Raw genomic sequence first — 22,289 nt, forward strand, 5'->3', positions numbered from 1 at the left:
TCTCTCTCTGTCTCTCTCTTCATCGAACACCAAACGAGTCGCTCGTTTACCAACTGGCTCAGGGCGGTTACAGCCTGCAGACCTGCTCAGCCTGGTATTCCTAAAGTAACCTATAAGTATACGTTATATGCTTAAACGGTCACACCTATAACCTTCACCTCAGTAAAACATTCTCAGTAAAACAAAACAAAGAATACAAGAACCGCCACCCTGAACGGTCGGCGTGAGGTCGGCGGAAAAAAAATGAGGGCGAGAAGGATTATGGGCGACGGTACCTGTTACTCTCTCTCTCTCTCTCTCTCTCTCTCTTACCTGTCTCTCTGCTTGCTTGGGGTTGAAAGAATGGCGATAGTTTGGTATATATCTGTGTCTGCCTGTTGTTTCTTCTTGGTCTTTTCTCACTGTGTTTTTTCTTGGGTGCCACTATAGGACCAGGGCGAGGCCATCGCCCACACCATGACGGCCCAGCGCAGCTCCGCCCGCATCGAGGGCCTCAAGGCGGGCACGCCGTACGTGGTGCAGGTGCGCGCCCGCACCGTGGCGGGCTACGGCCGCTACAGCAGCCCCATCGAGCACCGCACCAACCTGCAAAGTACGTCTTGTGTTTTCCGGGCCGTCCCCAAGTGTTCATTTCGTCTAAACGACAACGAAAAATTACAAATGCAAATGAAATAAAAACTAAGCTATAATATAGCTTAGTCTTATAGTCTTATATCATATTATGATGACTATAAGACAATTTCATCAACAAATCCAAACTAGTCTAAAATGTTAAGAGATTCAGTAGAAGTAAAAGACAAGTCATTTTATGTTTGGTGTTGGGGCTCTGAAAATAGCAGATCTAGAAGCTCACAACCTGTGCGACGCGTTGTGAGCTTGTAGATCTGCTATGTTCGGCATGCAACCAATCGCAAAATCCATCAAGGCCGCCAACATAAACTTGTGTCGACAAAAACAACTGTAGATTCGGTCGTCTAACATCTCACAATATTTTGCCGACCTAAACTAAAACCTTTCGGATGACTAAAACATAAATCATTGTTTGCTCAACAAGACTATACGTCTAAAACTAAACCAGAAGTTGCTGTCAAAATCAACGCCACTAACCCACACGTCTTGGACCCCTCTCTCTCTCCGCTCCCGCGTCGTTGGGACGTGTCTGGCTTATAGCGGCGATACGCCTCGCCGTAACGGCTCCCATGTGCCAGCTTATGGACATAATAGAGGCTCAATACGGCTTATAAGAGCTGCAGGCTCCTGTTAACACCTATCCCCCCCGCGCACGCACGCACGCACGCACGCACGCACGCACGCACGCACGCACGCACGCACGCACGCACGCACGCACGCACGCACGCACGCACGCACGCACGCACGCACGCACGCACGCACGCACGCACGCACGCACGCACGCACGCACGCACGCACGCACGCACGCACGCACGCACGCACGCAACTCGTATAGGACGTTACCGCTTAGGCTCAAAACGAAACGTCGTCCTGTGCCTCACACGCACCGAGCAGGGATAAGAATCAATCAATCAATCAATCAATCAATCAATCAATCAAGCATGCAGGCTCATCATTGCCGTTTTTGTTCAGCAGTCTAATTGTTGACAAGGGTAGGAGAAATCCACAAGACAGCCGTCTCTCGCGTTTTAGTTTTACCATCTGCGTTTGCCATTGGCCCACGATGCCTCCTCCTCCTACCATCTGCGTTTCCCATTGGCCCAGGATGCCTCCTCCTCCTCCTCCTCCTATATGTCCTTTTGATGCGGCTCCGCGCAGCACAGGAACGCACGAGGACCACCGTACGAGTTACACACGCAGAACCATGTGACTCCGTCTCTAAACGTGGGAGGCATGAGAAGCTACACACACACATCCACATAGAGCCGCAGGGAGCCTATATCCCAGCGCAGCGAGACGGTCATGCACGTCATTACTGTACAACAGTGATGGAATTACAGTGAAACAGGAGCAGAAGGTGTGGGGGCCGTGAAGCCATGCAGTAAAACATATGTGTGACCTCTCTGTGACCTCTCGGCGTATTATGGACAGTGGTGTATAAAGCAGGGGTTCCCAAACCTTTTCAGGACCCCCACATTGGCACCAATTAGCCCCGCGGACCCCCCGTTTGAGAAACATATGCCAAGGACCCCCATAAGAGACAATGTTACGGCTCTAGCAGTGATTCTCAACCCGTTTAATTTCAAGGACCCTCAGTTTGACATGATATCAACACTCTTATCGCCCAGCGTCGTTTGGAACCATTAAATCGGCACGCCCAGCGATTTGTAGCTTCAGAGCCCATTTCAAGGTGACACGACGCCATCTTGGTTTGTGCTAGGATATGATAGCGTGTAGCCAAAAGACCCCCGAGAGGAATCGACAGCCACCGGAGGTATATGATTACTTCTAACGCGACAAGCGACGTCAAAAACATCATCTTTTGTTAGAATTTGGAATCATTGATTTAGATTACGAGTGATGTCACATTTTAAGATTTTGAATCCCATCGTTGGGCATAATTATTTAATAGGACGGAGTCCTTCGTCTAGGGCGATAAGAGTGTTAAAGACGTGTATACCCGTCCCGAGGACAACATTGTGTTAAGGGGGCGATACGGATTTGTAATTAAAGTATTTAACTTTCTCCACCAGGCGACCCTCAGAAGACGTTCCAGGAGCAGCTGCCGCTCATCGTGGGCTCGGCCACCGCCGGCCTCGTCTTCATCATCGCCGTCGTGGTCATCGCCATCGTCTGCCTCAGGTCAGAATCCGTTGTTGTTGTTGTTTTGTGCTTATACCCTGTCGTTATGCCATTAGGTTCTATATGCATGCAGAATGCATGCCCTTCCCTACTTCCTTCAAGTTCACAGGTGTTACTGATGATACTAATTAAGGCTCTGTTCCATTTAGTGTGTATAGTGGTTCTCAAACTTTTTGTTTTCAAGGACCACCATAACTCTGAGAGTGTACTAAATGGAACCAAATGGGCCCTTATGGGTCCATTTGGTTCCATTTGTACACTCTCAGGGTTACACACCCGTACGGGGCCATTTGGAACCCACTCGAGGACACTTAAGAGACCCACTGGTGTAGCAAAAGTGTTTCCAGTGAGCCAACAATAGCGACCGAAGTTCTTTCCAAAATGCTGCGTGTGCATATAGCCTGTGATACTAATGAAGGCTCTGTTCTGGTCAAAACACCTGTGAAGGAAGTATAGGGAAGGAAGGGGCCCCGGAGGTAGGGAGAGATATTCTGTGCCCATAGATTCCTCCCCACGCATTCTGTTTGTTGTCCCTGTATCCTGCTGGCTCATGCACCTGCCAGTGAGGAGCCCCCACCGGGAGGACGTACTGTAGTGTACCATGCACCTATACTCCTCCCACCCAACACTCCCTGCTGACAGGCACCCAGTGACAATCATCACCCTGGCCGCCCGGCTTCCCTCCCGGGTCACTTGTGTTCATAATAATCTCAGCAGAATCTGAATCTATACAGATCTAGAATTCACTATAGTATTGGACAGCTGCCATGTCATTGCTTACGTATGAAATCTGATCTCTGCTCTCATAGCAATTCACGCAACGGTTTTAATTTGGGTATAGGGTTGGCACATTTATTTTCCACCACGTTGTTGCTTTTTCTTGGTCTGCGTCGGCAGTATCGATGTCGTTCTCTTGGCCAGCTCTCCCACGAAAAAGAGATGTTGTAATCTCAGTGGACCCACACCTGCCTTAAATAAAAGGTTAAACGAGCACAAATCAGCAACCATCGCTGGCTCGTGAGCTGACAGGTGTGTGAAAGATGAGCTTTGAAATATGGCTGATTCACTATAGCTGCTACTAGCGCTGCCAAAGAAACAGTGGATACTGTTGTAAAGCTGTGCTCCCATGCAGCGAGTAGCCCAATATGCTTGGTCAGCAGTCGTGGGGTATTCTCATTCCTTTCGTGAAAAATAGGCCTAGTTTTAGTTAAACGACGAACAAGGAACCTCTCTCTCCAAAAGAACGAGTCACTTCGAAACGAATCACTTCGCGAACGTCACACGACACTATTTGGTCGAATAGTGTCACCGAACGGAATAATGTCCCCCTTTGAAGTGAGAAAAGAGCAGGAAAAGAAGATTAGTCCAAATGTCATCTTTCCGCGGCCACAGTGGAGCCACCTGTGAGCCCCTCTAAATGTCACCAGTGTGTCGAATAGATATGAGACATGTAGCCTATGTTGCCATGTTCGCTTATTACAAGTGTCTTTGGCCTTGTTTTTTTTTCTGTAACGTAGCGTGTAAATATTGGGGCTTGTTCGTTGTTGCTTATTCGGAGCTTGTGTCCTAATGTTACTTAAACCCAGTGTGGTTTTCAAAACATTTTCCTGTCATCTAAAGGTATTATTTTCGATGGGCAGGGGGGGGGGGGGGGGGGGGGGAATTCGCAAATATCCGACGCTCATGATGACGGTCTAACATAGTCACTTATTTTGGTCAAATCTGGCAACACTGCCAGGTATACCACAACAAATGCAAGCTAATAGCTTTGCTTCCTGGCTCGATGTAGAGTGTGACAACACGACATGACAGAAGGAACCCACCCCCACCCCGCCCTTGCCTCATGGCCCTTCAGCCCGTCAGCCCAGGTGTGAGCCGCGGTCCCGTCGACTCCCAGAGACGGGGTTGTGGACCTTCGCTCTCCTCTCTTCAACACCCTGCACCCAAAAAAAAAAACCACCTGACCACTTCGGGTTCGCTGGGAGGCCATTTATCCTTAAATACCTCTCATCTGTCAAGTGGAAGCGTGTAGCTACCGCTGTGTGTGCGTGCGCGAGTGTGCGCGTGTGTGTGTGCGTGTGTGTGTGTGCGCGTGTGTGTGTGTGTACTGTGCACAGTATATGCCCTCGTGAGCGCTTGACATTCACCTCTGCCCGGTACCGAGCTGCCAGCCTCCATAAGCCAGTTCAGGCCGTGACTGACAAGCATTGGTCACACCACACTGAATAAGAATTCAGAGAACTCTCTCTCTCTCTCTCTCTCTCTCTCTCTGTCTCTCTATCTCCCTCCCCCATCTCCTTTCATGCTGCCTACAGTGTCTCTCTTCTCTGTGTGTCTTACTGTAATGTGGGGAGGGAGGAGGGGGGGGGGGGGTCGGAGGAGGAGAAGGGGACAAGGAAAGAGCGCCGATACGAAGACAAGCGCCGCTCCTCCGCCTTGATATTCCAGTCGGAGCACGCAGCAGCAGCAGTTAATAGCACCATTTGAATGTGAATTTGCATGTGAATTTAAAATGAGATGCAAATGAGCCATCGGGTATTATTGCCCCGGTTACTGGTTAGACAACAAAGGAAGAACATGATCATGACATTTCCACAACCCCTCCACGTCAGTCCCCCACGTCAGCCCCCCCCCCCCCCAACACACGCATATACACACACACTCCCCACCTCACTGTCATCGGCGTCATCGTTGGAGAGAGAGAGAGAGAGAGAGAGAGAGAGATCAAGGGAGACGGTGATGGAGTGAAACAGAGAGTGGCGATAAGAGGAGAGAGAGTGAGTGACCGACGATGCGCGCGAGAGAGAGAGAGAGAGAGAGGGCAGAAAGACGAGTGTGATTGAACTGAACCATGTGGTGGAGGAGGAGACAGACAGCTGAGCTGACCGGTCTTTGTCTCGTCTGGGCAGCACATATCGGGCGCTCGATCGCGAAACCACCACCAGCCCGATGGATTTTCACTTGTCATTGCAGCAGACAAAGGGAGACGATATCCTTGTGTTTGTTGCGGCGCGCAAGTTAAACGGCCCACACACGCACACACACACACACACACACACACACACACACACACACACACACACACACACACACACACACACACACACACACACACACGCACGCACACTATGAACCCTGGAACAACATATTTTGAGATTGGGGGTCGGCGGCCAATTACATATATATATATAATTCTGGGGGTCCTTCACATGAAATAGTTTGAGAACCACCGTTATAGAAACATGGGGCTTTTCAGAAAACTGTCATGATTTAGAAGACATTTTGTAGAGTCTGGTCTCAGGTCTAAATGCCAATGTCTAAAACGCCAGCATGGCCGTTATGGTGGGCTCGTTCAGACCGCCGGTTGCTCATTTCTCTGGCAAAAAGCTGTCAGCTTGACGTTGTTTCTCTCTTCTTCTCCTCCTCCTCCGCCCCACAGGAAGCAGAGGAACGGCTCGGAGTCGGAGTACACGGAGAAACTGCAGCAGTACAGTAAGTTTCTAAGCTGAGCTCTCCTTCCAAAATGTCCACGCCGACTCGCCAGGCTGTCCTCGAACAGCTCCCTGGTATGTGTGTCGAACATGTTTTTAAATGTCCACGCCGACTCGCCAGGCTGTCCTCGAACAGCTCTCTGGTATGTGTGTCGGACATGTTTTTTGGCCGGAAGTACAGAGAGAATTGTGGGATACCAAAAAACAAAGGCAGAGTAATTGCTAGCCGACTTAATCCATTTAGGCCTTACGTAGAAATTTAAAAAAAAAAGTCTTCTGAAAGAATATATTTTCACGATTTTTCAAAAATAGCAGACCTACAAGCTCGTAGTGCGCCACTCGGTGGCGCGCTATGAGCTTGTAGATCTGCTATTTTTCAATAGCTAAAGCATAACATAATGCGAACACCAAAAGGGGTTCCCGCCCAGAATGGGTTAATCCCATCTGCGTGTATGAGTCAGTAATTAGTGTGTAATGAGAGCGGGCTATGGTTATTTAGTTCAATAATCCATCAAGATTGGAGCAATTACGGCAATTGTTTGACTGACCTACATTTTGATATATACACGCTTATGTTTTTTTTCTTCTTTTATATGCTGTTACAGTGGATGTGTTTTTCTTAAATAAGGCAACCATTTTTCTGTTCACTGTTTTGCTACAGCCCAAGAATAAAGTTACCAAGGATAGGACAGTGATATCATGAACAGTGCGCGTGTGCGTTTGTGTGTGCGCGTGTGCGTGTGTGTGTGTGTGTGTGTGTGTGTACTGTAAGTCTGAGAGGTGCCTACACGTGACATCATTGAAGAGTCCTTGATATCTTAACCACTTCAAAGCCTCATTTCAAAATACCAAAATACCAATCTAGAAGCTCACTGTGCACTGGCACACCATGACCTTCCAGATCTGCCATTTCCCTTTTGTTAAGGTTTAAAAAGTATTTGGAAAATGTCAACTATTTCAAATGTCAACTATTCCAAAAAAAACGCCAGTTTGGTAAAAATGTTTGATTCTAGGTTCTAACGGGTAAAGCACTTTGTTCCAGACTGTATTGCTATGGGTTTTTTTTTTGTTGGCCCCATCGATTCACGTTGCCCCATGTTTCTCTCTCGCTACTGAATCCCCCATAGTCACTCCGGGAATGAAGGTCTACATCGACCCCTTCACCTACGAGGACCCCAACGAGGCGGTGCGCGAGTTCGCCAAGGAGATCGACGTCTCCTGCGTGAAGATCGAGGAGGTCATTGGCGCAGGTAACAACCCACCAAAGCTCCTGAGCTACAGGGGAAAGACTGCTAGTCAACTCCAGGCCATACCGTTAGAGGACTTCACGCCAAGCGGTACTTTCACTCAATTCATCGCTATAACGCCCCCCTCCCCCGACCCCTAGCCTTCCCCTGCTTCCTTCCTTTCTTCTTTCCTTCCTTCCTTCCTTCCTTACGCCATCCCTCCCCCTCCTAGAACGACCAGCACCCCTTTTTTGGTGTTAAACTCCCCACCCCAAAACAATATTTCTCCCTCCTATACCCTCACAGTTTGCCAGTCTCCAATAAACGTCCTGGGTTCTAGACGTAGCTAGACGACGTCCCAGTCATATTGTTCCCCCTATGCGTTGTGATCAGTGGTGGAAAAAGTACTCACACTCTTTACTTGAGTAAAACATATCAATACTGCAATCTAGAAACTACTCTGTTAACCCATTCAGGCCTGACGTCGAAATTTAAAAAAAAAGTTTTCTAAATCATGACAATTTTCGGAAAGATTTGAGGCACATTTTAACGATTTTTCAAAAAATAGCAGACCTACAAGTTCATAGCGCGCCACTCGGTGGCGCGCTATGAGCTTGTAGATCTGCTATTTTTCAATAGCTAAATTATTATAACACCAAAAGGGGTTCCCGCCCAAAATGGGTTAATGGTTAATGTGGTTAAACGCTAACGTGACATGGATGCGTTCCAGGTCTCAATGGATTAACAAGTGCAAAAGTATATATGTGTCAAAATGCACGTATACCAAAGTGCTCATTCTGCAAAAGGTCCCATTTCACAAGTTTTCAAGTGTAAAAAATGTTTTTAAAAATGAAGAAAATCTTTTCAAATGGCCAAAGTGGGTCTGAAGTGGTTACTGTATGTTCTGTCATGATAATCAAAATCTACAAAGTAACTAATACAAGTTTTCAAATAATTGTATTGGAGTAAAAATACAATAATTTGACTCTTGAGATGTAGTGGAGTAGAAGTAATGGTACTGAAAATTGGAAATACTCCAGCAAAGTATAAATACCTCAACATTCCTACTTAATTACAGTACTTGTATTGGAGTAAATGTACTTTACACCACTGGTTGTGATCCCACCTTATCCCCTATATTACATCACCGTTTAGAGTAGCTTTTGTACGCACTATTGTCTGGTGAGTGTCTTGCTGTTGCCACCTGTTGACCTCTTGAAAAACAGAGCCCAATCCTGGAAGCCCGTTGAGTTTTTTTGTTTTTATTTTTTCTGGACGCAATTATCAGCTCACAATGGACTGATATGCACACAGAATAATTAACTATTCCTACTTCCGGGCCGCTTCCCTACTTCCTTCACAGGTGTTACCGATGATACTAATTATGGCTCTGTTCCATTTAGTGTGTAGTGGTTCTCAAACCTTTTTTAAATTTCACGTAACTCTGAGAGTGTACAAATGGAACCAAATGGACCCAAAAGGGTCCATTTGGTTCCATTTGTACACTCTCAGAGTTACACACCCGTACAGGGCCATTTGGAACCCACTCAAGGACACTTTGAGCCCCACTGGCGTAGCAAAGTGTTTCCAAGTGAGCCAAACAAGCACAATAGCAGTTTGACCAGAATGGAACAGAGCCTTCATTAGTATCATCAGTAACACCTGTGAAGGAAGTAGGAAAGTGGCCCAAGTTCTTTCCAAAATGGCGTGTGTGCATGGAGCCCATTGGCCCGAACTAAAGCAACCTCCTCAAATCCAATTAGAAGTCATTATTTTTTGGGGGATATAGCGAGCGACGGTTGACCTGTGGACGCGCTTCCTCACCGGCTATACAAGGCTCAGGATTGGCCATCTCTGTCCCCGCCTCTTTAGAGGGCCACTCTCGTCCCATTCACCTCGGGGGTGGGCGATATGGAATAACATAACACAATATGTTTTTCAAGCAGTAACACGATATTATCACGATATTTCATGCAGTCTTTATGGTTATTTTTTCCACGTTACTTAACAGAAACACCTACAATGGAACAAAAAAACGGAAAGGAAAATGAGTTAACAGACCATTTAGACCAAAACACTTATTACTTATTCTGTAGTATACCGTCGTTCTGCAGAAGTGCAAATGAAGGCATAGAACTGCAAATCGTAGAATGTGCATTCAACCGCGTCACGATATATGCAATATCTCTAAACAAAAGGCTATATCGTGGAGACATTATAATCGTCTCGACGATATTCACCACCATATCGCCCACTTCTAATTCTTTGAACCCTGGCTTTCATGCTATTGCGTGGTCAACCGACCCACATTCCCCGATATTTGATGTTGTATAGCTTTAGCAAAAAACATAAAGAAAAACAATGTGTTGTGCATTTGCTATATATATATATATCTGTGATAGTAATATCTTTGCAAAAAAAAAGAAAAAGAAAAAAAAAAGTCTGCAGGATTTAAGAGTTGTGATGTATGTTGGAGAAAGAGAGAGAGGGTGAAGAATGGCTACTATACTGCTACTGCTACTGTGCCAACCACCACTACTACTACTACTACTACTACTACTACCTACTGCTGCTAGCGCTACTACTGCTACGACAGCCCTCCTCCTACTGCTGCTGCTGCTGCTGCCGCTGAAGCTACTACCTGACAAACAAACAAAAACACCCGTCGCTTCCCAGCTCTTTCGCCTTTTGAGTGACAAAAACCCCTCAACCCCTGTCTTCCATGTCCCTCCCTCCCTGTCCTCCCCACCCTCCCTCCCTCCCCCCCTGTCCTCTACCCTCCTACTCCTCCTCCTCCTCCTCCTCTCCTCCCTTTATCCATCCATCCCTCCATCCATCCATCCATCCTCCACTTATACCCTCAACGTTGTCACACCCGCTTTTCCCTCCTCTCGCTTTTCCCTCCATTGCTCGGCTTCGTGTGCATATATATATATACATATATATATATATATAGACTCCGGACGCAAGGGGTCGACCCCCAGCAGCCGGACCCCAAAGCTTCTCTCCCCGCCACTGTCCTCCTCCTGCGCACGCTTCCCCACCAGCCCCTAGCCTTCCTTCCTCGCTCCCTCTCTCCCTCTCTCCCTCCCTCCCTCCCTCCCTACCTCCCTATACCTACCTACCTTCCTTCAGCTGTAACCTCCCATAATGGCACTCCTTCCCCATGTCTGCCGCGTCTCTCCATATATCTCCCCGCAGGCTCCCTCCTCCGTTTTTTTTCTCTCATCTCATTTCATTTCTCGCTGCCTTTTTTTTTTACCTTCCTCTCCCCACGCTGACTTGAGAGTTGACATGGCAATGCGTTTGTTTCATGCAGCATCACGCTTTCTCTTCTACCCCCCCCCCCCCCCCCCCGCTAGCTAGCTGTCCCCGAGCTGACATCATCCCTCACATTGTCACCGTCTTGCTTCCCCCTTTCTCCTATCCTCTCTTCTTTTTCCATCTTCACAGCTTTCATAGCGCATTAAGTATAGTCACACCGTCGTACTGTAAAACGCTATGCCATGCAGCAGCACCGCTGTGTCACATCAAACCAAACCCCCTCCCCCCTGACACCTTGGCCTATATATGTATATATAGAGTTCCTGGCTTTTTTTGTTTTTCTTGCAGTCTCTCCCCTTGTACCTCACTTGCCCCCTTGTTTGCCCGCCCGCCCTGCTATAAGCCCCTGTCCTGCGCTCTCCTTTGGTTCTAACCAGTTAACTGTCCCCTGTCCCTTCTTCTCCCCCTCCCCCCTCCCCCCCTCCTACAACCCCCCCCCCCGCCCACTCTCCTTCACTCTTCCCACGTGTCTCTCTCTCTCTCTCTCTCTCTCTCTCCTTCTACTTCCACTCCTCCTCCACCTATCTATATCTCTCTCTCTATCTCTCTCTCTCTCTCTCTCTCTCTCTCTCGCGCGTACGCCATCATCATCATCATCATCATCATCATCATCACCATCAGGAGAGTTCGGGGAGGTGTGCCGCGGGCGCCTCAAGCTGCCCGGCCGGCGCGAGATCATCGTGGCCATCAAGACGCTCAAGGTGGGCTACACGGACCGGCAGCGGCGGGACTTCCTGTCGGAGGCGAGCATCATGGGCCAGTTCGACCACCCCAACATCATCCGCCTGGAGGGCGTGGTCACCAAGAGCCGCCCGGTCATGATCGTCACCGAGTTCATGGAGAACGGAGCGCTCGACAGCTTCCTGAGGGTGAGGAGAGGGGAGAGGAGCGCACGCACGCACGCACGCACGCACGCACGGCGGGGTTGGGGGGAACTTGTATCTGCGATTTTATCGATTTTTAATAAGCACACGCATATCACGCTGTTATCACCACCCCCCATCATCTCACCATTAGCTATCTATCTGAGCTTTGCTCGCTCACCCGTGCCCGTGTGTGGGATCCTGTTCTATACGCTTCATCTCTGATAATGCCGCCGTCGCGGCGGCCAGATATCTGACGAATAACGTTAAGGCAGTCGGTGACATTTATATAGCGGGAAGCTCTCAGTCTTCCTGTGAAGCTTACAGATATATATATATACCGACCGTCGAGGCACATCAAACACGCCATCTGCTCTGCTGCTGTAGCCCAGGAAGACCTGGAACGCACCTGTGTCACCAATAGCTTTGAAGCACGTCAACTTTTTCAACTATTTCAATCGAATCGATCTAGTAAATCTTCCATTTTTGAAATATCGTGAAAAATATGGCGCAAATTTGTATTTGTATGAAGCATGTATCGTTGCTTCTGGGGGGGGTCCTCTGAAACAACATATTTTCCGATACGGGTTGGCGGCCAATTACATATAATGTTTGGGGTCCTTGACATGATTTATATATGTTTTTTCTTCAGAAAACAGTTTTAGGAGAGATTTTTTTATTTTTATGTTTTAATCGGCCTCAGGTCTTAATGGGATATGGAGAGGGGAGTGGGAGAACGGGGGTGGGGGGTGGGGGGGGGGAGGTTAGGGGGAGAAAAGAAAGTCTGAGACGAGCCGGAGGATCGTTCGGTGGAGGTCGGGGGTTAGGAAAGTAGAAACGAGACACGTCAACATCAACGACAAACATCAGAGAGAGGTAGAGTTTTGAACTTAATAATAAAGATGGAAAAACAAGGAAGCAGCTAGGGCGGGGGGGGGTTATTCCACCAAAAAAACGGCTATATCTGAAGTTCTGCCATCTAACATCGCGGACACGTTCCCTGGATCCAATCAGTTACAAAAAGAAAAGAGATAATCCTTTGAAACGGGAGTCCTTGATCTAAAATTGGATTTGTCCTTGTCTGTTTTTTTTCCTCCTCTCTCTCTCTCTCTCTCTCTCTCTCTCTCCATCTCTCTCGCTCCATCTCTCTCTCTCGCCAGCTGAATGACGGCCAGTTCACGGTGATCCAGCTGGTGGGCATGCTGCGCGGCATCGCGGCGGGCATGAAGTACCTGTCGGACATGAACTACGTGCACCGGGACCTGGCGGCGCGCAACATCCTGGTCAACTCCAACCTGGTGTGCAAGGTGTCCGACTTCGGCCTGTCGCGCTTCCTCGAGGACGACGCCGCCGACCCCACCTACACCAGCTCACTGGTGAGTGTGTGTTTAGTGTCTGTGCGTGTGTGTGTGTGTGTGTGTATGCGTGCATGTCCGTTCCTGTGCATCCACACTAGTCGGAAACCTGGAACTCAGAGCCGTAGATACGAAGCAGGTTATTATGCAACAGGTTGTTGGTCGAGGAAGCAATCTGATTGGTCGAAACGGCCTTCTAAAAGCCGTGCTTTAACACATTCCCTCCCGTTCCACTAGGCGTGCATCGTGAGGCCAGTAGCCAGTCAAATGCGCAAAAAACACCACAGTAGAAGAAGAGATCCTGGGGCAACCAGGAAGTGTAGCCCCCCCTCCCCCCCAAATAATTGCTGGATTAAATGAAATTATAGAAAGACGAGGTCCCTCGTTTTGGCATACTTTGTGTTAAATGACAGTATATAGGAACGCCTAATCAAAACATATAGAAATCAGCTCTGTTCTCCCACAGCGCAGCTGACTGGGTTGCTATAGGCTATAGCGAGTTCCTTGGGACATTTGTGGTCGTAGTGGCTACATCTGTCATTAAAAAAATATATATATTATTTTTATTTTTTTGCGATTATCTTAGTTTGAAGGGTAACTGGTGCACCCAAGGGTGTTCTTTATCGTCAGTGACGTTGAGTGACGTTGGCCTGTGATTCGTCGGCCTGGTGGGGGAGACTTTGAGTGAGGGTGTGTTCATGTTCTTGCCGACCGTGCGCCGATCGACCGCCCGCGTATTTTCTGCCCACACTGGTCTCACGCTGTCTCTCTCCCCCTCTCGTATGTGTCGTGTGTGTGTGCGTGCGTGTGTGTGTGTGTGTGTGCGTGACTCGTCCGTGTCTGTCCGTGCTCCATCCCCCCCCACCCCACCCCACCCAACGCCCCACACGTTCCAGTATTTCACGCTCACCTACTCATTCGCATATCCACAGGGAGGCAAGATCCCCATTCGATGGACGGCGCCCGAGGCCATCGCCTACCGGAAGTTCACGTCGGCGAGCGACGTGTGGAGCTACGGCATCGTTATGTGGGAGGTGATGTCGTACGGCGAGCGGCCCTACTGGGACATGAGCAACCAGGACGTGAGTTCAACGCCAATGTTTGGCCCGCAAAGATGTTTTAGTTTAGTTTGATCATCCTTCACCCGTATTGATACAATCATATTAGTGACCAAATTTGGCTGAGGGACTGCCATTGGATCTTTTGGAATTTTCGTTTCTTCATGTCATATGAAAGCAGGGAATCATAGCTTCAAATTGACATATTGGTTGTTCAGTTTGACCCACCAGTGTTGGAGATATGGCTTATAGAGTAATGTCTTGCAGAAAACAGCGATTTGAAAAAACAGACTTGAAAAGCTGGAATTTGCGAAAAGGCTCTCTCAGTCAAATCTGGTCACATTATGTCAACGTAAGCAAACGCTTACATAGTTATAGATGGAATGCCGTGATTTTCTTCTTGACCTGAAAAAGTTTGATAAGCAACTGACTATAGAAACAATTATAGGTCTTTCAAAAAACAAACTGTTAGCATTTAAGACATTTAGTAGAATCTGGTCTCATGTCTAAATGGGTTAACTGGGCGGGAACCCCTTTTGGTGTTTTAACTAAGCGTTATGTTATACTTTAGCTATTGAAAAATAGCAGATCTACAAGCTCATAGCGCGCCACTCGGTGACGCGCTATGAGCTTGTAGGTCTGCTATTTTTGAAAAATCGTAAAAATGCGGCACAAATCTTTGAATATATATTCTTTCAGAGCCAATGTTTTTTTTATTCCGATGTCAGGCCTAAATGGGTTAAAGCGACGGTTGTTTCTAACGAGTGTTTCCGTGACGGTGTTCCCCCTCTCCTCCTCCTCCTCCTATCCTCCTTCTCAGGTGATAAACGCGGTGGAGCAGGACTACAGGCTGCCCCCTCCCATGGACTGCCCCACGGCGCTCCACCAGCTCATGCTGGACTGCTGGGTGAAGGAGAGGAACCTCCGGCCCAAGTTCTCCCAGATCGTGGCCACGCTGGACAAGCTGATCCGCAACGCCGCCAGCCTCAAGGTGGTCACCAACAGCGCGCAACAGTCAGGGTAAGTCGACTATAGCGGGAGCAAAGTTGGCTTGGGAGAATTTTTTTTACTCTCGCATGTTTTTTGGCTTGAGTGAAAGTGTCAATTGCTGCAATGTGGAAATAGATCAGGCACGGAATTCAAAATTAATATAGGGTTGGTAATGTTTTTCTTTCTATTTTTTCTCCTTTTTTTGTTCCAAATCTACAAAGTAACTAGTGACTAAAGTTGTCAAATAATCGTAGTGGAGTAAAAGTACAATATTTGCCTTTGAGATGTATAGTGGAGTAGAAGTAAAAGTATTGAAAATTGGAAATCCTCCAGTAAAAGTCGAAAATACCTCATAAAATTGTACAGTACTTGAGTAAATGTACTTAGTTACTTTGCACCACTGGTTGGGAGTCAGGTTTTTGTCTTTCTTTTTTTGGCTGGACGACAACTTGTGATAATATTACAGCAGTACCAGGAGTATTACTTATTGCTGCTTCGGCAGGCCTCTGGGCAAGTTGTAATAGTGTTCGGTGTGTGCGTGCGTGCGTGCGTGCGTGCGTGCGTGCGTGCGTGCGTGCGTGTGTGTGTGCGGCAGAAGTTTATAAATGCGCGATAAGAAAGACCTGCTCGCAGTCTGACGTAACCCGATGTAACTCCACATCCAGTACGCTGCGCTCTCCGCTCTCCGTCCCATGACGGCAATTAGTGGAACTATCTTGACACTGTGTGCCCGGGCGGGCATTTTCACTTCATAACGGTCTTATTGATTGAATAGCAATAATATAGCCTTTTTCTCTCTACAAGATTCGGGTCTTACGAGCTGGCTTGCTTGTATTATCGAAGGCTTAAATGATGGTCATTGTGTAACGCCAGTGGTTTTCAACCCTTTTCATCATGTCGAGGCCCATTATTTATTCAGCATTTGAACTTGGGACCACCATGAATTAAAGAGCTGTATTTTGAGTGTCTTAAGTCTTATTACTTAACTTAAGACCTGGAGGTGTGGCCAATGCTGTTTAGCTATTTTGAGTGGCCAAACAGCATTGGCCACACCTCCAGGTCTTAAGTTAAGTCATAAGACCTGGTACTTAAGACACTCAAAATACAGCCCTAGCCTCGCCGACCCAAAACCAAAGCATATTTTGTTATTGTTGGATAAGATTTTGTCTACAATGCCATGCTAGTTTTGATGTTGGTATACATTACGGGAGATAACATGCAACACTGATCAAAATAACACTTTTTTTCTACATTCTAATTGTGTAGACATCTTGTAAATTAAGTAATGCCGTTGCAGTTTAACAATAATTTAACTCTTGAGAGAGTACAATGAAACCACATGGAAAGGGTTCGATTTTGGTTTCATTGTCCACTCTCAAGAGTTAAAGATCTTTAAGGTTTTGGTTACCAACTCTCCATCATTTAGCTGGGGACCACCTGGAACCCCCTGAAGGACCCACTGGTGGTTCCCGGACTGGTGTAACTGTGGAACTGTGATGCTGGCTACCATCATTTAATGAGGCCCCAAATGCTTTTTGTTAATACATCTTTTGCTGGCTTTCAAAAGTCATATATAGCTTTTTTTAGGTAACCCTAAAGTCCTATTGGACTCCGGAGATGGATTACTGTAAGAAGTGATTAGTTTATTGAATGAAGCCACTTGACCTTTTTTGTCTGGAAGTGTCCGGCTGCGCTCATATTGACGCAGTCATTTCATTTCTTATACCTGTGCCAGTCGCCAGCCTTTTACACTGTGCAAACATCCCTCCTTATCCTGATTGATAGCGAGGTGAGACTGGAGTCACACTGACTCAGCGGCGACAATCTCTTTAATTCCCGCAAAGCTGTGTCATTTGTTTCCCACGCAGCTCTCTTCTCTCAAGTGCTGTACAATTTAAAAAAAAAAAATCCAAAGTACAACTCGATGCGCTTGAACCCCGGCCGCGTTTTCACTGTTTTCGCCCACCAGCAACGATATACTTTAGGGCAGTGCTTCTCAAAGTGGGGTCCGGGGACCCCCAGGGGTCCTTGAGGCAGTTCCAGGGGTCCCCCAGTCCCCGGCTAAATCATAGGTAGTTAAGAACCAAATGGACGCGTATGGGTCATGTGTAACTCAGAGCATTTACAGATGGACCGTTGTACACTCTCAGAGTTAAGCTAACTAAATTGGAGTCCCAGAGATAGAAATGCCATTGCATTGGAGTGCCGTAGAGTAATGCATGTCAAACTGAAGGTGTCCTTGAAATGAAGATGTTTTGAAGATTACTGCCATGAGCCGTACAAATCCTCTCTTATGGGGGTCCCTGCCTGGCATATCTTTTCAAATGGGAGGGTCCACGGGCTGATAAGTGCAGTCAATTTGGGGATCCTTGACATGAAAAAAAGTTTGAGAACCGCTGTTTTAGGGCTCAAGTTGTCAACCCAAGTGTCCCTTCCCTTCACATCCCGTTTGTCACAAAGGAATATAACGGGAGTATAGGAACTGGGGAGGGGGGGGGGTGACCTACCTATCTGTCCCCACATCGGGGTCTCTCCGTCCTGGGGGACGGCCCCTCCAGACGATCCTGGGTTGGCGCTCCAGGCTCCTAGGGGAAGCCAGAGGCCTCGGTTGGGGCCGCGAGAGATGCCGTTCTTAGCAGATTATAAAAGCTTGCGGTTAATTAGCTCGATTTAGTTGGCGACGACAAAAAAAAAAGAAGAAAAAAAAAAGAAGAGGGAGACGGTATAGCGCCTTTTAATTAGCCGCTAACGAGATTTTAAACGGGCCAGCGGAGAGGTGGCCTCCTGCCTGTATATACGATAGAGCTCCTAACTATGGAGGAGTGAGATATGATGTCCCGGGGACACGGTGAAGGATGGCTGGAGGTTAGCTGCATGCCTGCCTGCCTGGTGCTGTCGTGTTAATGTTTTCATCGAGCAGGGGGGAGTTTAACCCTTGTTTGCTTCGAGCAAAGGGTTGTATATATATGTGTTTGACTCCCGAACATCTTTGTAATTAAATTCACAAATCTTCTTCTTGCCTGCAGCACGCGCAACAATGGTGACCCAACGCTGTGCTTGAAACAGGGACCGTCTCCACTCTTATAACCTTGCGTTGTGTTCCGAAACTTATTTTCGGGGTTTCAAATAAAAAAACGGCATATAGCGGTATAGCAGATATCTGCTGCGTTTTGATGCTTTTGTGTCACACTGTCATTATGATCAAGTATAGGGCGTTAAAAAAAAAACACTACATAAATGGTCAAACGGAGATACGAGGCCCGACAGCAGCAATACACAATGAAGCCTGCGTGCTATAAAGCTTGCTGTATATACTGTATAGCCTCATTCTAAAACTATAGCCAGCTCTCCATCATCGGTGTGTGTTATCCCCCGTGTTTTGGAGCAAACTTTGAAGAAGGGAGGGTTGTTTGGTGGTGGTGGTGGTGGTGGTGGTGGTGGGGGGGGGGGGTGGCTTGTACCAACAATGCTCCATTAAGAGAAGCCGATGTCTATAGGGTTAATGGACGGCCCCGAGAGCTGGGGCGGCTCTCTTATTAAAAAAATCACTCCGTCTACACCACTCAATGGACCCCTCTGTATCACTCTTATTAACTCCCACCCCCCACACACACACCCGCCCTTCTCTCTTTTCTTTATTCCCCCCCCCCCCCCCCCCACCCCCCCCCCCCCCCTCTCTGTCCGTCCTTTAATTGTTAATGAATCCAATGCCATCAAAAAAAGAAAGAAGCAGGACAGAGATCAGCGGAGCAGAGAGACGAGGAGGAGGAGAGGGAGACAGTGGTGTGCTTTCTCTTCAGCCTTGCTCCCTCGTCTCGCCTCCTCCTCCTCCTCCTCCTCCTCCTCCTCCTCCTCCTACTCCTCTCTCGTTCATCCTCTCCACGCAAAGTTGCACTTTAAAAAAAAAAGAAAAACGCCCTCCACTGTATCTGTATAGCATCGATCAGTCATAACACTGGCCCCCGGCCCGGGACCCATGCATGCATTTGTGGCTCACGGACCAATTTCTGTCACAGTAAAACGTTAGTATGTAGACTAAAGTAAAACATCAACATTTATTTTCCTATATGTAGAACAATAATTCTTATTTCAAACGATGTTTCAAAAACAACAAACAAACAAACAGACAACTCTATAAGACATTTCATGAATTCAAAAAATATATGAATAAAAACTTACGAACTAGTGAAAATATCCCATGTACATCTGCTGTTTTCACAAGTTTGGGTCCCGGGAAAACGTCTTGACCTAAAAAGTGAAAAAGCTCAAATGTTTGGGAACCAGCTAGTTTGGTCTACCAGGACGTATACTGTAGCTAACCATTTGGAGTTATTTCGGAAATGGCCACCGACAGACAGGTTTATGGTCACGCTTAGATGCACGCACACACACACACACAAATGCACACTGGCCGCGATACGTGCACGCGGAAATCTGTCGTCACATACGTGGCATGCACGCACGCACGCACGCACGCGCACACACACACACACACACACACACACACACACACACACACACACACACCACATCTGAGTCACATGTGTGTTTACATTCCTCACATGTCTGTGCGCTGTCCCAAAGACCTTTTTTTTTCCTTTTCCGGAAATGTCTTTCCACCTCTGCGGTGTTGTGTTGCACGCATCCTTTTGTCTAGCCAGGCCTTGATGTGTCACGCCAGAAAGAACGCACGTTAGCACGCATGCACACACCCACACACACACACACGCACACACACACACACACACACACACACACACACACACACACACACACACACACACACACACACACACACACACACACACACACACACACCACACACACACACACTGAGCTGATGTGAGTAAGGCATTTCCCATCAAGCCTTATACAGTAAGCTCCATTACATCATTAAAACAATTTTAACACACACACACACACACACACACACACACACACACACACACACACACACACACACACACACACACACACACACACACACACACACACACACACACACATAGGTTTCACAATGTGTATGCGTGTGCAAACAGTGTCCAGCAGCCAGCCATGCAAGCCTCCAGCCAGTCCCTCCACGGTATGGTGACGAAGGTAGCCTCCTCCTCCTCCCCCCCCTCACACACACCTCTGTCTTTCTGCTCTGTGGGCTTCAGAGAACACTCTCTGGACAGCATTGGTTCTCAAAGGTTGTCAAGTCAAAGACCCTCCCCGCAAATGTATATTGTACCGTCCCATGGACCTCCATCTGAAAAGATGGACATCTCCCCCCCACTATAGCACCACTTTGAGAACCACTGCCCTTCAGGACGAGTGGAGAGGAGGAGGAGAGGAGGAGAGGTGCAGGAGAGAAGGGACGGACAGACGGGGGGCGTGTGGGGGATGAGGTTGGCTGACGGAGGTGATAGTGGTGGTGTGACGACCTTAACCCTCTCTCTCTCTCTCTCTGTTTCTCTCTTCCCCCCTCTCTCTCTCTCTCCATCCCCCTCCTCCATGTAGGGTGTCCCAGCCGCTGCTCGATCGCTGCGTGCCGGACTATACCACTTTCACCACCGTGGGCGACTGGCTGGACGCCATCAAGATGAGCCGCTACCGCGACAACTTCGTCAACGCCGGCTTCGCCTCCTTCGACCTGGTGGCACAGATGACGGCAGAGTGAGTTGGAGGGGATTTATCGGGTGGTTAGCGATGTTCGGCCTCTCAGCAAGAAGTCACTGGGTTCGCCACTTGGGTGGCGCGGTGCTAAAGTACCTGCCCACCGACAACCGCCGAGCTCTGGGGGTTCGAACTTGTCGAGTGTCTATGTGAACACAATTGGCCCGTCTTTCGGGGGAGGGTCGGCACCTTTGTCAGCAAGGGGGTGTTGGGGTGGAGTAGGACGGAGGCTCTACGTCCTCCTGTGTAGGGGAGGAAATAATTGGGTATAAAGCAAAAAAACAAACAAACAAACAAAAAACACCGGGGGCATTTCCATGTCGTGTATGCCGCTCTGTGAGAGGAACACGCATTACCCTGTTTCAGGATGGGAACAAGAGTTTTTTCAAAGTTTCAACTTGGAATGCAACACCTGGCCCGTGAAAATAATTGTCAAGGAGAAAAGCCAAACATAAGTCGGCAGATTATAGTGAAACGTGAGACGCGAGAGCACACAATCCTTTCACAAGCCCCTTCCCGCGATTAAGGGGGGGAAAATTGGAGGGTTTGTTGTGAAACTTGCCCTGGATTAGCTACCCAGCAACAACAACAACAGCCCAATGGAATTAATTTGTTCTGGAACCGAAAAAAAACAACAACTCTGATACGCACACTTGAGGAAGGCATTTATTATTTATAACTTTCCCACACCCACTTGGTTTCAGCTCAGGTTTACCGACGCCACACTCGGTTGCACGCTGGTGCGGTGTCACGCACCAACAATAGCAGATGTGCAAGCTCACGTGTCGATCTGCTATATGCAACTTAAGTATAATACCAAGGCTGCCTGACTGGAGAGACCTCCACACTGGACAGCTCATTGACATTATGGCTGTTTGAGAGTCTCTCCAATCGATCCAGATAATTGTCAAACAGCATGTCTTTGGGTTGATGGAGGGTGCTTTAGCGCCCAGAGAACAGGTCTTAACTCACCGGAGGCGTGACGAATAAGACGGCAAGGAAAGAGCGGGCCGAGTGTTTCACGTCGAAATGACTCATTATGGTCGTCGGTGCCTCGGTCACTCCATTCGCGGTGAGAACTGACACAGTTCGGAATACAAATCGTGTGTCACTTTGTTGCGGCATAATATTCACATTCTGTTCCGGTGTTTTCTTGCGCGATGTATATTTGCGTCGAGGCAACGGGCGTCTTGACTTCGCAATGCTTCCTCTGACCTCCAGCTGACGCGGCGAACCCGCCAACCTCCCGCCCTTCCCCGTTTACGAACAGGAAATGATGTATGGAGGTAGTGGAAGTCATGGGGAAAATAGGTGTGTGTGTGTGTGTGTGTGTGGGGGGGGGGGGGGGGGGGAGGGGGCACTGATGATCAAATAAACGAATTAGGATAATAATGACAAATATATCATTCTCATTAGCTGGATAATAGGCGGTGGAGGTGAGTGTAATTTGTTTCAATTTGCCTCGACTGACAGGTGTGCCGCACTGTGACTCTCCGGTTGCCCCTTAATGGCCAGTAATTCGTCTAATGGCTCCCATTTATTATCATTTCAT

General features: G+C 48.0%; 1 protein-coding gene across 1 annotated transcript in view; it reads left to right on the plus strand.

Annotated features, from left to right (window-relative positions):
- LOC306926302 (ephrin type-B receptor 3-like) overlaps positions 1 to 22,289 on the plus strand; it is a gene marked incomplete at its 5' end in the record, with an annotated part of 26,751 nt that overhangs the window by 2,599 nt on the left and 1,863 nt on the right. The window contains 9 exons of the mRNA XM_079505570.1: positions 430 to 592; positions 2,664 to 2,772; positions 6,212 to 6,264; positions 7,391 to 7,513; positions 11,435 to 11,682; positions 12,837 to 13,052; positions 13,964 to 14,113; positions 14,910 to 15,109; positions 20,582 to 20,737. Of these exons, the coding sequence (XP_079361696.1) occupies positions 430 to 592; positions 2,664 to 2,772; positions 6,212 to 6,264; positions 7,391 to 7,513; positions 11,435 to 11,682; positions 12,837 to 13,052; positions 13,964 to 14,113; positions 14,910 to 15,109; positions 20,582 to 20,737 (1,418 nt within the window). The remainder of the gene's footprint in view (positions 1 to 429; positions 593 to 2,663; positions 2,773 to 6,211; positions 6,265 to 7,390; positions 7,514 to 11,434; positions 11,683 to 12,836; positions 13,053 to 13,963; positions 14,114 to 14,909; positions 15,110 to 20,581; positions 20,738 to 22,289) is intronic.

Source organism: Electrona antarctica (assembly GCF_951216825.1).
Source record: "Electrona antarctica genome assembly, chromosome: 7".
Taxonomy (NCBI): domain Eukaryota; kingdom Metazoa; phylum Chordata; class Actinopteri; order Myctophiformes; family Myctophidae; genus Electrona; species Electrona antarctica.